General features: G+C 39.0%; 1 protein-coding gene across 3 annotated transcripts in view; it reads right to left on the minus strand.

Moving 5' to 3' along the window:
• The window catches only part of LOC139144311 (WD repeat-containing protein 43-like), a 67,372-nt gene that overhangs the window by 44,236 nt on the left and 7,221 nt on the right, over positions 1 to 15,915 (minus strand). For all 3 annotated transcript variants that reach the window (XM_070715008.1, XM_070715006.1, XM_070715007.1), the window contains exons 2-4: positions 11,379 to 11,531; positions 10,944 to 11,065; positions 8,044 to 8,164 (exon numbers count right to left, since the gene is read on the minus strand). In XM_070715008.1, coding sequence (XP_070571109.1) covers positions 8,044 to 8,164; positions 10,944 to 11,065; positions 11,379 to 11,531 — 396 coding nt within the window. The remainder of the gene's footprint in view (positions 1 to 8,043; positions 8,165 to 10,943; positions 11,066 to 11,378; positions 11,532 to 15,915) is intronic.

Raw genomic sequence — 15,915 nt, forward strand, 5'->3', positions numbered from 1 at the left:
AAAAGGGACGTGCTCAGCTTCCAGTCAGACTTTTGGGATCGTGTCTCTTGTGTGTTACTAAACTCCAGCAGTAGTCATTCTCAAGACTTTTCAAGACCTTCACTGCCAACGCTGGATTTATACTGTGGACTTTGTGCATCTTCAAGCCTGCAAGGACTGTTCATTCATCCAACTGACTGTTACAACTCTGAGACTGGAGCTTTGCCGTCCCAGCTGAGATAAGTAGTCTGTACACTTTTAAAGCTTGTACTCTATCCCTGACTTAGCAATTAGTTTTTTTTTCGTAATAAATTTTGTTTAAACGTTAACTGCTGAGTTCACCCTTTTGTTCGTTTTCTCTGCACGTAACAAAATTGGGGGCTTGTCCGGGATACGAATATTTTGAGCCGTTTGACAACATTTTGACAGCCTTTTCAAAACTACTGTATACTGTGAACTCAGCGAAATTTAATCATGGCGGAATTTAAACCAGAGGAAATGGATGACCTTGATCAGGACACATTTGATTCCCTCAGAAAAGACGACCTCATAACACTGGCCAATTTCCTTAAGGTAGAAGTTAAACGATCTATGCGCAAGCGAGAAATACAGTTCAAGATTGCAAAACATTTAGTTAAATCAGGCCATTTTGAGGAGTCTGCCTTAAAAGATTATGAGCCCGAGTCTACCTCTGAACTCAGAAAATTAGAATTAGAAATGCAGACAAATTTGGAGATCAAGAAACTAGAATTACAAATGAGAGAGAAAGAATTACAAATGGAAGAAAGACAAGAGAGAAAGATAGGCAGGAAAGATTAGAAATGGAAGAAAGACAGAAAGAGAGGGAATTGGAAATGAAAGAAAAAGAATTGCAAATGGAAGAAAGACAAAGGGAGAAAGAAAGAGAGGAAAAAGAAAGGAAAGAGAATTAGCAGAACACCGACTGCAGTTAGAAATGAGACGTTTAGAGCTTAGAAAGTCAGGAAAATTCTTCCCTTCAGACAATTTTGACATCACTAAGCATTTCAGGTTAGTTCCCCCTTTCCAAGAAAAGGATGTTGATAAATATTTCCTTCATTTTGAGAAAATTGCTCAGAGTCTGGATTGGCCTAAGGAGTCCTGGTCTATGCTTTTGCAGAGTGCTTTGGTGGGTAAAGCCAGAGAAATTTACATTCAGTTGTCAGTAGAGCAGGCTTCAAATTATGATTCTGTGAAGGAATTAATTCTCAAGGGCTACGAGTTGGTGCCTGAGGCTTACCGTCAGAAATTTAGGGATTGTGAGAAGGTGAAAGATCAAACTTATGTTGAATTTGCTCGAACAAAAGAACAACTGTTTGACCGTTGGTGCTCTTCTGAAAAGGTCAGTCAGAATTATGACAAATTACGACAGCTTGTTTTGATTGAGGAATTTAAAAGGTGCATCCGGAGTGACATCAAGACGTTTATCAATGAACAAAAGGCAGATACATTGGAGGTTGCTGCACGTTTGGCCGATGATTACTCATTGACTCACAAATCTTCATTTCTCAGCAAACCATCCCAGTCCTTTTCCTACAGAAACAATGCAGGTAAATTTAACTCCTCCTTTTCATCCAAGAATTTTTCAAAGGAGAGTAGGAAATCAAATGAAAACAGTTCACAAAATTCAAGTAACACTTCCACATCATCAGATCCCAAGTCTCAATCTCCTTCTGACAAACAGTTCGGTACACTTTCTTGTAATTATTGCAAGAAAGACGGCCATTTAATGTCAGATTGTTTCAAATTGAAAAGAAAACGTGAAGGTCAAAGTGGTCAAAGTGGATCTAAGCCCACCGGCTTTATTTCTTCATCAACTCAATTAGAGTCTAATAATGTGTGCAACACATTTTCTGAGGTTAAACCCCTCTTATCCCCAATTAATGAGGTCAAGGTCAATTCTTCACAAGATAGCATTATGGGTATTTTCGAACCATTTATTCATGATGGTTTTATATCACTTTCTAGTGATTTTTCTTCTGCTACCCCTGTCAAAATTTTAAGAGATACCGGGGCTTCCCAGTCTCTTTTGTTGGCAGATACCCTGCCGTTTTCTGAAAAGTCATTTTCAGGTTCTAAAGTTCTTATTAAGGGGGTAGATTGTAATGACTACATTCCTGTTCCTCTCCATAATGTCTATTTGTCTTCGGACTTTGTTTCTGGACCTGTGGCTTTAGGTATTAGGCCTTTTTTGCCTTTTGAAGGGATTCACCTTCTTCTTGGAAACGACCTTGCTGGGGACAAGGTCATTACTAATCCACTTGTGACTGATAATCCTAGTTTAGATCAGGATCCAGAGCCAATTGAACAAGAGATACCCGATTTATTTCCTTCATGTGCCATTACTCGAGCCATGTCAAAGAAAACTTCTGAGAATCAAAATACTCTCAAAAATAATGTCACAGATGTTGACTTAAATGACACCTTTCTCAGTCAGGTGTTTGACACGGATCATTCCGTTATCCCTCGTGGATTTGAAACTTCCAGTAAAACTTCTGCTGACCAAAGTCAGACATTTTCTAGATCAAATCTCATTGCAGAACAACACAAAGACCCAGATATTTGTCTTTGTTTGACAGGGTAGATGATGAAGGTAAAACTTCAGATAGCTCTGTTTCCTATTATACAAAATCTGGTATTCTCATGCGTAAATGGAGACCTCCAGATGTTTTGGTTGATGACGATTGGGCTATAAAACATCAAATTGTGGTTCCAAAGCCTACCGTGCTGAAATATTGCGCCTGGCCCATGAAACGCCCTGGGCTGGTCACTTAGGAGTCAGGAAAACTTATCATAAAATTCTCAGTCACTTTTATTGGCCTAATCTCAGGCAGGATGTAGCACATTTCTGTAAAACTTGTCACACATGTCAAATGGTAGGAAAGCCAAATCAGACCATTCCAAAGGCCCCTTTACAGCCAATTCCTGCATTTCAAGAACCATTTAGTAGGATACTAATAGACTGTGTTGGGCCCTACCAAAAACAAGATCAGGAAATGAGTACATGTTGACAATTATGTGTACATCAACTCGGTTCCCGAAGCCATACCACTGAGAAATATAAAGACAAAGACTATAGTGAGAGCTTTAGTCAAATTTTTCACTTTATTTGGCCTCCCTAAATGTGTCCAGTCCGATCAAGGCTCCAACTTTATGTCTGGTATTTTTCAACAAGTAATGGATCAGCTAGGCATTAAACAGTATAGGTCATCCGCCTATCATCCAGAAAGTCAGGGTGCTCTTGAGCGATTTCATCAAACTTTGAAAAACATGATTAGGACCTACTGTTTTGACACAGAGAAGCAGTGGGATGAAGGAATTCATTTTCTGCTCTTTGCTGTTAGAGAGTCAATTCAAGAGTCTCTTGGTTTTAGCCCATTTGAGCTTGTATTTGGACATACAGTCCGTGGCCCACTTAAGCTCGTTAAAGAGAAATTCCTATCAGACGATGATGATTGTCTGAATATTTTGCAATATGTGTCAGATTTTCGTACAAAACTCTCTAAAGCATGTGAATTAGCCAGAGAAAATCTTGAGTCATCTCAGCAGTCAATGAAAACCAAATATGATAAAAGCACCTCAAAACGGAAGTTTGAACCAGGTCAAAAGGTTCTTGTTCTACTTCCAATTCCTGGCAAACCACTCCATGCTCGTTACTTTGGGCCATACCTAATTGATAAGAAATTGAGTGATTTAAATTACATCATAATAACACCTGACAGGCGAAAACAAAAACAGCTATGTCACATAAATATGCTTAAGCCATATTTTGATAGGGATAATCCTACTATAACTCAGCCTGTCAGTGCAGTCAGTTCAAACCATTATGAAGATAGTGATACTGAAACTGACTTGAGTGAAAATACTCTAAACTCAAAGCTGGGCTCGGTCAAGCTTCAGAACTCAGAAATCCTGGAGAAGCTGGAGTCTACAAAGTTGGCACACCTCCAGCCAGAACAACAACAACAGGTGAAAGAACTGCTCCACGAATATAAACACCTGTTTCAAGATGTTCCAACGAGGACAAACGTCATCTATCACGACGTTGATGTTGGGGACAGTAAGCCTGTAAAACAACATCCATACAGACTGAATCCAACAAAAGCAAAATATCTCCAGGAAGAAGTCAAATACCTGCTGGACAATGACTTTATTGAACCCAGTAAAAGTAACTGGAGTTCGCCGTGCATACTTGTTCCCAAATCAGATCACAGTTATCGCATGTGCACGGACTTTAGGAAGGTCAACACTTTAACAAAGACAGACACTTTCCCAATCCCGAGGATTGATGACTGCATCGACCAAGTGGGAAAAGCCAAGTATGTGACGAAATTTGACCTACTGAAGGGATTTTGGCAAGTCCTCTGACGGATCGTGCTCGTGAAATATCCGCCTTTGTTACCCAGACGGACTGTTCCAGTACAAGGTGATGCCATTCGGAATGAAGAACTCTCCGGCAACGTTCCAACGGATGATCAACGACGTCATATCCGGCTAGACGGATGTGCAGCTTACGTTGACGACGTCGTCCTGTATACTGACACCTGGGAGGAACACATCAAGCTCATGCGGAAGTTCTTTGAGAGACTGAGCAAAGCAATGTTGACTGTCAACCTTGCCAATCTGAGTTTGGTTGGGCTAGGGTAACTTACCTCGGACATACTGTAGGACAGGGTGAGGTAAAACCTGTTGATGCCAAAATCAGTGCCATTTCAAGTTTTCCCATACCAAACTGCAAACGACAACTGATGCGCTTTCTCGGTATGGCTGGTTACTACAGAAAATTCTGTCCAAATTTCTCCACAATTACTGAGCCTTTGACTAACTTACTTAAAAAGAAAGTAAAGTTTGTTTGGTCAGAGCAATGCCAACAGGCATTTGATACACTTAAAGCCATACTGCAAAGTGCTCCAGTGTTGTCTGCACCAGATTTCACTTTGCCATTCAAATTAGCTGTAGATGCTAGTGATACGGCTGCTGGTGCTGTTTTATTGCAAGAGGATAGTCATGGTATAGATCATCCTGTTTGCTATTTTTCACGCAAATTTAACAAATCCCAGAGAAACTACTCTACAATTGAAAAAGAGTGTTTATCTTTGATATTAGCTTTACAGCATTTTGAAGTTTATGTTACTTCTTCAAATCAGCCAATAGTGGTTATATTGATCACAACCCTCTTGTTTTTCTGCAGAAATTTAAAGGCAAAAATCAGAGATTGCTAAGATGGAGTTTAATGTTACAGGAGTTTAATCTTGATATTAGACATATCAAAGGCAGAGACAATTTAATTGCAGACTGTCTCTCTCGTATTTAGAGTTTATTGTTGTTCACTTTCAAGAAATTTTATTGTTGTTCACTTTCAAGAAACTTTACTTTAGAGTAAAACAAAATTTGAGTACTTAAATCCTTTTCAAGATTACATTTGTAAAAGAAAGATTTTTCTTTGAAAAATTTTCTTTTTTTGAAGAGGGGGTGTGTTATGTAGGTCATTCCCCCCACACTCATCATGACTTGAGTTCAATTAGTCTAGAACATTCTCAAGGTCACTGCCCTTGATGACCTCACAACCTTGAATTCAATTAGTCATGTTTGGAATGTTCTGGAAAGTTGATTAGTTGTGTAAGGGAGATAATTTTAGAACAGTAATTAGCATGTCAATAAAAGTTCTAGATTGTTCTTATATGCCTTTATAAAAGGGACGTGCTCAGCTTCCAGTCAGACTTTTGGGATCGTGTCTCTTGTGTGTTACTAAACTCCAGCAGTAGTCATTCTCAAGACTTTTCAAGACCTTCACTGCCAACGCTGGATTTATACTGTGGACTTTGTGCATCTTCAAGCCTGCAAGGACTGTTCATTCATCCAACTGACTGTTACAACTCTGAGACTGGAGCTTTGCCGTCCCAGCTGAGATAAGTAGTCTGTACACTTTTAAAGCTTGTACTCTATCCCTGACTTAGCAATTAGTTTTTTTTTCGTAATAAATTTTGTTTAAACGTTAACTGCTGAGTTCACCCTTTTGTTCGTTTTCTCTGCACGTAACAATATAACCTGACCTAGCCTCTTGACTCTTTTTTATTTTACACCCTATTACAAGGACGTTTATCTCTCATATACACATCTTGTAATTAATTAGTCAACACAACGAATTATGCTAATCAATGAATTTATCGGGCATTTTATGGGTTGGTCAACATTACGAAAGATAGAGATGTAAATGAAAAAAGGAAAAGGTATGAAGATCTCGGAAAACGTGTCCAGAGGACGTCCAAACACCTAGTGGATGCTTATATATTCATGATATGCGTAAACAAACACTGCTCATTATTCAAAAGTAAACAGGAAGTTGGACCGGAAGATATGAAGAAAACGAGCATGGTTTTTGTTGCCAAGCGCCAAATTCAAACATAACTGAGGAGACATGGCCCTGCTGGATGTAACAAATGCCACTCAGAAAGTATCAACCAACCAAGCAGAACAAGATCATAAAAAGGGGAGTTTTATTACATGGTAAGCTAAGCACAGTTTTTCAACAACATTATAAAGATGTATGTTTAGCGTTGTAGTTTTCGCAGAGTGGATATACCAAATATAATTTACAAACCACTTCATGATTCAAGGCACAATGGTGACACATTAGCACCAGCACACACTGGAGAATTTTTGCCATTATGAATTTTTTAAACCAGTCACCGTCACTTCTCTGCACTCGCTATTATCTCCATGTCTGCCAGTAACGTATCGCTATTTTCTGTTTCAAAGTACATACCAGCAACAGGCTTTTGCCCCCAAAGTCTGTTGTTTTCTGACATACGGTAGCAACAAAGCTCATAACTAGAATGACTCTACGGCATAAAAGAGTTAATTTCGCCAGTTACTTTCGAAACACAAGCATCAGTTGGCTACTCTATCAACTTTTGTAACACCATAGGTCCCAGCTGCATCTCGCCATAAGCTTTCCCCACACAAACAAAACATTATCATACACAATATTCTAATTTCCTAACATAAATCTGAAACGAAACAAACACTATTGTAACACAAACAATCAGATAGTAATGTTGGGATCCTATTTCACACATAAACAACAACATAAACAAACACTTATGCAACACAAACTTTAGGATAGTAAGGTGGGGAGCCTCTTTCACATTTTATTTCATTCAACCACACAAACTTTGACCCCAATCAAAATCAGACTGGTCCCTGGGAAATATGTTTACAAGTTTGCCAACATATAAACAACATAAAGGTCAAAGATTTCAACTTCCGACTTCCTGCTTTACAGGCGTCCTCATGCCATGAACTGCACGCAAGGCACTGGTAGGGTTTGCACTGTTCGCGACAATTTAAAGGGCGCCCATCTCAATCCCAGGTTCTTGCATTTAGCAAGTGTGTTAACAGCCCATTAACAGTTTGTCATTCTTTTGTTTTCCATTGAATATTTTATCAAGGAAATAATATTTATATTAAATAAATCTGATAATTGAGCGGGGGCTTTAAACGTTTGAAATTAGAGCAGCTGCTGGCTCTCCTCAGCCATTAAAAATACATGGGCTGCAGTAAATTTTGGATAAATGGTCATGACTAGCTGCAATTTGGTAATTTCTTGACACATTTCAGGAGAGCTTCTTACCTTCCCCTTTTAGTTACTTTTCCTTATGTTTCGCAATGTTGACCAACCCATGAAATCCCTGAAAGTCCATGGATTAGCTTAATTAGTTTTGTTGACTAATTATTTACAGGATGTGTATATGAGAGATAAACGTCCTTGTAATGGGGTGTAAAATAAAAAAGAGTCAAGAGGCTAGGTCAGGTTATATAATCATTTATTTTATTTACTCCAATCAGTAAGAGCATGAAGAAAAGAATAGGAACTGATAGAGAAAAGTGAGAAAAACTCAATACGTCTTGGCCGCCTGTGGTTGGACTGAGGGAAATATACTCCTTGTTGGATGTGAGCTGGTGATATCACTATGTGTCCACAACTGATGTAATATATTTCTTTGTGCACCTTGAGTGAAAAGGAAAATCAACTGAAAGTCCTACCTTTAACATTTCTTTCTTTTCTAAATCCCATAGTTTGATAGTTCTGCCTGCTGATAATATATGCCTTCCATCAGGACATAGACAGATTGAATTAATAGACCTTTTATCAGCTTTCCATTTGCTAGAAGATAACATCAAAACCAATTAACACATTACAATTCTTGCTGACCTTGTGAAATTGTGAAATATCAACAACATGGTTTTTCCCAATTATATGGGATGTAGTTATACCTTGTATACATGCTAACAGATTTTCATTCTGTCACACCTATTCCCTTTGCCACTCTACAGATAATTGAATATTACACTGTTGCTTTTTGCACAGTAACTCATGAACATGAATTACTTGCTAAAATCTGCTTAAAAAGTGATTTCATTTCTGCTACCAGTAGTGTGTTTGTGAATCAGTATTGTGTTTGAGACAGTAAACTGACCTTGGACAATACAGTATTCATTGAGAAAATTGAAAAAAAGAAATTTCACATCATTTACACTGATATGCCACTGAACTATGCTTTGAAAAATTGTGTAGACTGACTTGAAGATTTCACAATATCACGTATTAATCAGCACACTGTGTCTACCAATTGGTAAATCAAAATGTAATTATAAATGTAATATATTCATGTAATCCAACAATATCATCAAACTGTATACACTGAATTTTTATTAATGTTTAATCAAAACAACAGCACTTTTTTCTACTGGAAATGCCTTTCCATTTAAGATGGCAAGACTGCTGTACAAGTGGAAGTATGTTGAATTTCTAAGGAGGCAACACTGCTTTCCCCAAAATGAATGACAATTAACAACTGCCACACTGAATTTAGCTGATTAAAGTTACCATTATTTACTGGCAGATAATATTACCCCTACACATTCCACATGGTTATCCAAAATAATCCATTCAGAAAGTATGCCTGAATATGCTTGAATATTGATGTTAATTATTTGAAAAATTGAGATGTTACTTGATATTGAAAGTTTTTTTGAACTTAAATTGTAATATTCGTGTAAGTTTCTTCCCTTCCGCAAAAAAAACTGTCACTAGGATTCACTGAATATTTGTAGAGTACATTCAGTAAGTCATGGTATAATTAAGCAATAAAGCACACCAGTGTTCCCTCTAAGGTTTCAAGAGGGTGCGCAACTTAAGATACGCCTGATTACCTCACAGCTGGGTCCGTTCATGTATATGCTTATTTATTGAGGTACGCCACAATGTACAATGAACGTTGGTGGCAACTGCGCCGCGAACGTATACAATGCAAGATCCGAGGTACATGAATATTCAACATTGATTAAGGGTCATTAGCATACAATTTTAATACGAAACAATGCTCATTAATGTAATCTGCATATTTGAATATCATTATACCTCGCATCTTGCACTAATAGCGCCAACGGGCGCTAAACTCGAAAAGCGGAAGTAAAATCTACGCTGAGATCGCACATTTTGCCCTGAGGTATCGTTTCCAAAACTAATACTGATTGAAATGACTGAGACTAGAGCTGCGCAAAACATGAAATTTCACCGCGAGAGCAGTCGGAGACAGTGCGCAATTAGCGCGCAAATAAGCCTTAGCGGGAACACTGAAGCACACCCAGCAATGGTATACCACGAGATTTTGACCAGTTCACATCATATATGCATGAGTGATAGCGGTTGCATGTATGGAGTGAACTGGTGAAAATCGAGTGGTATACCGTCGCTGGGTGTAATTTATGCTATTACATCATAACAGTATATTGAAATTCTGGCATGGAACGTCAACAACGGATTTTTGCTCTACCTGAGAGTTCACGCGCATGACAGCCGTGGTATATTTGAGCCATCAATATACTGGTATGATATAATTCTCCTCATTCTATACATTACCCTAAGATACACCCTGATGAAATGAGAATCAACTTTTCCTACATCTCATTCCGACTACAAATGATGACACTGGATAATCCCATATGTATTGTATTGACAAACTTCTTATGAAAATTACCAGATATCTTCTGTTATACCTATTTAGGCTAAGTGATTCACAGTTAGGATAAAAATCCATGCACCATGTAGCACCCTGAAGACCACTATAACACACCTCATTGTGACATGCTATCACTGCCAGGTCTGGTCAGTGAAAGTACCATATTTATACGTACTATGTATTTGTAAAACAAATCAGTGAAAATCATCTTACAACAATTAGTGAATATTTTAAGAGATTTGCAACCAAGCAAGGCTATTACAATACTCTATTATAAAGGCCGTGTTATTCTTTAGGTGTTTTCACTGACTTGACAGATAATGCAGATGAATCCTGCAGAACTAGGGTTTAATTGATAGCATGTAGTATTACCATGGAATATGAAAACATTGATGTAGTACACAGTTGTTTTTGACAAGGGCTTGGCAGTATGGCAGTAGGCGTTATTGAAGTCTTCGACAAATTTTATGGGAGTTCATGTCTGTATATCAAGGAAGGCATATCAGGAGATTGCAGATACATCAATCCTTTTTCTCCCAATGACAGTCTACAATAAGTTACCACGTCTGACTTGGTTGCAACATGTCATGGGTTGCCCAGTTGGTATGCTTGACATAGTATTAAAAAAAACAAAGTAGTTGCCTCCTGCACTGTTTACTATGTTTGTTAGCATTTTATAGTATTGGGTTACTACTAAAAAGGACTTGGGATATAAGAGTAACTTGTGCCTGGGCAATTAATGTTCACTTTTAACTAAATGTAGTTACTGCTTGGTAAGTTCATGGTAGCTTACAACTAATTCCCAACGGGGAGAAAGTGGGTTAAACAAGTTAAAAAATCATGCACCTGTGTTCCTGCAGCTTTTTACACAAACACTGGTACAACTCTTACATATGGCAGTGATGTTACTATTGAACTCACCATTTAACTTTGCCTGTTGCTATGCTCCATTCAACAATATGTCGGTCATCAGAACAGCTATACAGAGAGTCATTCTGAGAGTGCCAGCACAAACAGTTTATAGTGTCGTCATGGCCACCATCCTGCATTTAAATGTAAGAAGAATAATTGTTATTTGAAATACCTTTGTTTTGCTATTACTGTTTTAACTACATAGTATACCAATGAGTCAAATGACAGTGTGTGTATATTAACATAATCTCTCCAACAAACTTAAATACTTTCTGAAAGGGTAAAAAGTCACATTCAATGAGCCAAGTGAGCTTTGGATAATATTCTTATGCATCACTTGTAATGTTCCTGTAGGTTAAATTTTAACAAAGGTGACTTCAGTGTTCCTCGCATCACTTCATAAACCATCAAAATAATTGTAAAATGACACCATTAACAACTTACCATCTTTGTTTGCAGATCACCTTTGACAACACTGTACAAGAGAATGCTTCCTACTGATGTTCCTAAAGCAATCAAATCTAAATTCTCAACTGTTGCTCCTACTCCATCACTGTCAGCTTTTTCAGATTTCCTTTTCTTTTTCCTTGGCATTCCCTAGGAAAGGAACAATTTCACAATTTCTTACTGTCAAAGCAATAGCATCCTTACAAAATATACTTTTGCAAGGATTTATTTCACATATGAAAATGCTAATTGGAAATTGTAAAATTTCTATGGAATTTTGTGATACAAAAAAGAATACTTGACAGCTATCAGCACATACAGGCAGGTTCAGGCAAAACTACCATTGGATCACATCATGTTGTGCACATAGAAGTTAGTATACTCAAGTTGTTCAGGTTCAGGAACATAAAATTGTTTTGGCCATAATTTTTCAGTTCTGTCACAGTTCCTCAATGCATACTGTAGAAAGCAAGAAACATGCAAAAAATTCCAAAAGCATCTCCAAATAATTTTAACGTCGCAATTAACGCAAACAGTGTTCTCCATGGATTGGAAAATTAATGTGACACCTAATTTGCATAATTTAGCATATATAATTTGCATAAAAATTGCATGGAATTAAATAAAGTTTTCATGCCTGGCATGTCATTTCACACAGTTAACAATAAACACTCAAAAAAATAGAAGAACAATCACTGATTATAAATAATCAAAATAACATGTGAAAATATAGTTCACATGGAAAATGGCATTTTTCACAACAAATACTTCTGGAAAATTGCTGACAATATTTCTGGAAAATCATGGAGTACATGTATTACTGTGACTTTGAGTGTATGAACCTTGATTTACAATTTACTCCTAAGTCCTTGAAGGGTCTGTTAAATTTGAAAAAAATTACCATGCAAACACTCCTGGAAATGGCATATACCATACAAACAAAATTTCCTGGAACACTACGGACAATTCTTCTGAAAATGGTAGAAGTTTGGTTTTCGCTTATTTTTAAAGTAACAACCCTGTTGTTAAATTTTACACTAACAGTCAAAACACAAAAGTATATACAAGACACAAAACACATTGAAGTATGTGATACAAAACAAGACAGGTGATGACGTATGAAGCCACTTTCCCTTTATTACAAAATCAACTTCACGATCTAATTAACAATCAAACTTAAATTGTTGAGAATGGCAAGGCAATTTGCAATGGAGCGGCAGTGTACCATGCACATCACTTCATGATCATCTGCCTTCAAGTTAACCGTTTCATTTCAGAATTTCATTTCAGAAGGTAAAAAATATTTAGCAAGTCAATTTGGCCAGCTGCCAGCTCTTTGAAAATTTTTCATACAAGTGGTATTAAGGATGCTTTTTAGGGGCATATTTATGTGTTATAGCCATGGACTATATTGAATTAAAACTTTCATTGGATCTCAACAAAGTTAAAAAGACCAATGATTATCAAGTTTATATTGACAACGTTACCAATGGCAGGAGCGTGCCGATCAATCATTCAGTTTCTCATGTAAATTATTCACGTCGACATCACTGTCAGCATGTAAAACAATGCCTTGGTGTCAGTGACCGAGTATGTAAAACAATGTGATGACAGGCTTCTGCACTGAAGGCCTCTCTCTCGATACGTACTTCGGTATGTCTTAAACGGTTTACATTTACAGCAAACGATAGTGAGACAAAGGTCTGGTTGTGTCAATCACACAACGTTTATTTACAAGATCGGCTCTATGCATGAAGAAACATTGTCATGAGGCATAAATCAAAGTCACTTTGCCATTGTGGTGGCAGAAAATTTTAATGTGGCGCCACCCAATTAAATGTGGCCCACATGAATTTTATAGTGGCGCACCGCCACATTAAATGCACCCATGGAGAATATTAACAAAGTATTTGAACTACAGCTTTAACCCTTTTCCTGAAAAGTCGGTGAAAATCCACTAAAAATTCGGTGTAGCAAGAATCTAAGCACTGGTGGCTGTTATTCTACCAACTCAGTGGAAATTGGGCCGTTTTGGGGTACCCCCTTTCCTGCCAAGTCAACGGCACTACGTTGTGCTATCCCCTGTGCGTTTAGGGGTCATCCAAGGACAGGTTTCCTGACAAGGAACGTCTTTTCCCCTCGAAATGGGTTCGCAGGGAGTCGATAGACAGGGAAAGATGCAGAAACCTGTCCGCCAGTCCCCACACCTGAGGGGGGCTGGGGGTTTTTTACCGCTTTTTAGCAGATTTGGCAGGATAGCATAGTGACGTTTTCTGGCCGAATTGGACGTACTTGGCTCCCGGGCACGATACAGATTGCTGCTGAACTTGACCAACTCAGCAATGCTAATTTAGAAAGCTACCTCTTGCAAACGACTTGGCAGATGGTGCCGATGGTGCGAGACGAAAGTCACTTATTCAGTTGTGCTTGACTGAAAATGAGAACGTATTTTTGACGTGATGGCTCGACTTGTTCCTCCGATGGAACGGATATGAACGACTTGGAAATACCATTATAAACTGGTGTCCAATGTATTAAGCTGGGCTTCAGCTCTGCAAGTTCAAGCCAGGCAACGTCGTTCACCACCTTGGCACTGCCATTCAATGGACGTGGCTTTGGATTTTTATTGATTCCATCATCCGAAGTATTGGCTCTAGTTTGCGGGCAAATGTATGCTGTTGCCGACGACTTGGTTACTACGTACGCTGATTGTGTACCGAGAATTCAAGAGGGGACGTGAGGTCAATGGTACAGGGATACCGCCTGTACTGAGCAGGGACTGCTTTTGCTATGCAAACAAGCTAGCTGTACAATGGCCGCCAGGCATGGGAGACGTCGATGGCTAGAACAATGGAAGCATATTGTGTTGTACCTGTGCATCGCAAAAGTAAGACTGACAACTTGGGTGTAGTGACTGGTTATCATTGGTTAGCTGCAGCCCAAGTCATGACGGTACAAACCTGTACCTGACTGAGGACCGCTTGATTAAGTCGGTAATGAACGGTAACACTCCTAAGCCAACTCCCAAATGAGCTGGCTAAACTATGTGGAAGCTGTGCCTCAATGGCTCAGCCATGTCGTTAGTACAACGGCAAAAACATAGTTTTTCTGCTACACTGCCAAGTCGTTGATGGTATGTTTTCAATTGACCCTACCCTGGGGAAACAGGACAGGTTTGCCGGTGCTGCTGCACCCCTAGCACAACCCCCAGGGTCTCTGACTAACAGACAAGCAAGGTGATGTATGTGCCTAGCGGACGTCCACAATACTGAAGGAGCTTATTTCTGTAAAAGTAAGCATGAAACGGCAATAAAATGACGCACTCCCAGGGGCAAACAAAGCCGGTGACCTCAATTTTTTCTGCAGTAACCCTTGAGCACCTTCCCCTGTCTACAGGCATGTAGAAATTATTGAAGTCTAACACGTATAAGTATAGCTAAAACTACCCTGAAAATGGGTGATTTCTGCCAAAATGCCTGGCAGGATAACATGCAGGAGAGCCAATCTTTTGCAGGCACATATTATGGGGCGGTTTTCTACTGACTTGGCAGGATGGCGGGCAAGGGCACTCGGCAGGAAAAGGGTTAAACAAGTCCTTTAAAATAGGACGCTGGTTGGGAAGAAGAACTATCCTTCTTCCTTATTCTTGGGCTGGTAGCAATTATGGTGACTGAGAACTCAGCCTACAATAACCTACCCTAGATCCTTTCTGTCCGCTTGCCTCCGTACCTCCGTCCCCACTACCGTCTAGTCTCGTGAGCAGTATTTCGAGCTGGAGTTGTAAAAACTGCTCATTTGAATGTCAATGGTCACCAACTGAGACCATGATGTCACCAGCGTCCCTTTCAAAGTCAATCACTGAAAATGACCCTCTCATGATTGGCCTATGACTTGGTTGGGCAGAGCTGCAGTGTCAACACAATTAACATATTTGACGTCATATTAATTAGCTCTGCCCAACTAAGTCATAGGTCGGAGGTCGGAGGTACGGAGGCAAGCGGACGGAAAGGATCTAGGCTAACAATAACCTTTACCCTGCTAGACAGTATCATTTCCCGATTTGCCAGATCAGTAAAAACTGGTGGTATTAAGCCAAAACCATACGTATTTCCACCCATTTGGCTTGGTCTGTTCCAACAGCTTTAGTCCATAAAAATCAAGTTCACAGCTGTGATTTCAGGACCTTCAAACCTTCAATTTTCGTTAAAATGCACCAAATGGTACATATTGTGCTTTACTAGTTTTTACGAACTTGACCTGATGGTGAAATATGAACTTGGCAGGAAAGGGGTTAGTTAACATGATCTGCACAACCTTCACACCAATGATACAATGTCATACATTGCTGTAGTTGCAAAACTGTAGCTTTACGGTGAGGTGGTAGGTGAATTTTGGTTTTTGCGACCTCGCCAACCAGTAGAGCTACAATGCCGATAGCCCTGCAGCATTCCAATTAAGCATAAATCACACATGACACAACATTTTGGTGTGAAATCCTTCACATTTACTGCATTTGGTCGTACCGATTTATCAC

The sequence above is a fragment of the Ptychodera flava genome, chromosome 11 (assembly GCF_041260155.1).
Source record: "Ptychodera flava strain L36383 chromosome 11, AS_Pfla_20210202, whole genome shotgun sequence".
NCBI lineage: Eukaryota > Metazoa > Hemichordata > Enteropneusta > Ptychoderidae > Ptychodera > Ptychodera flava.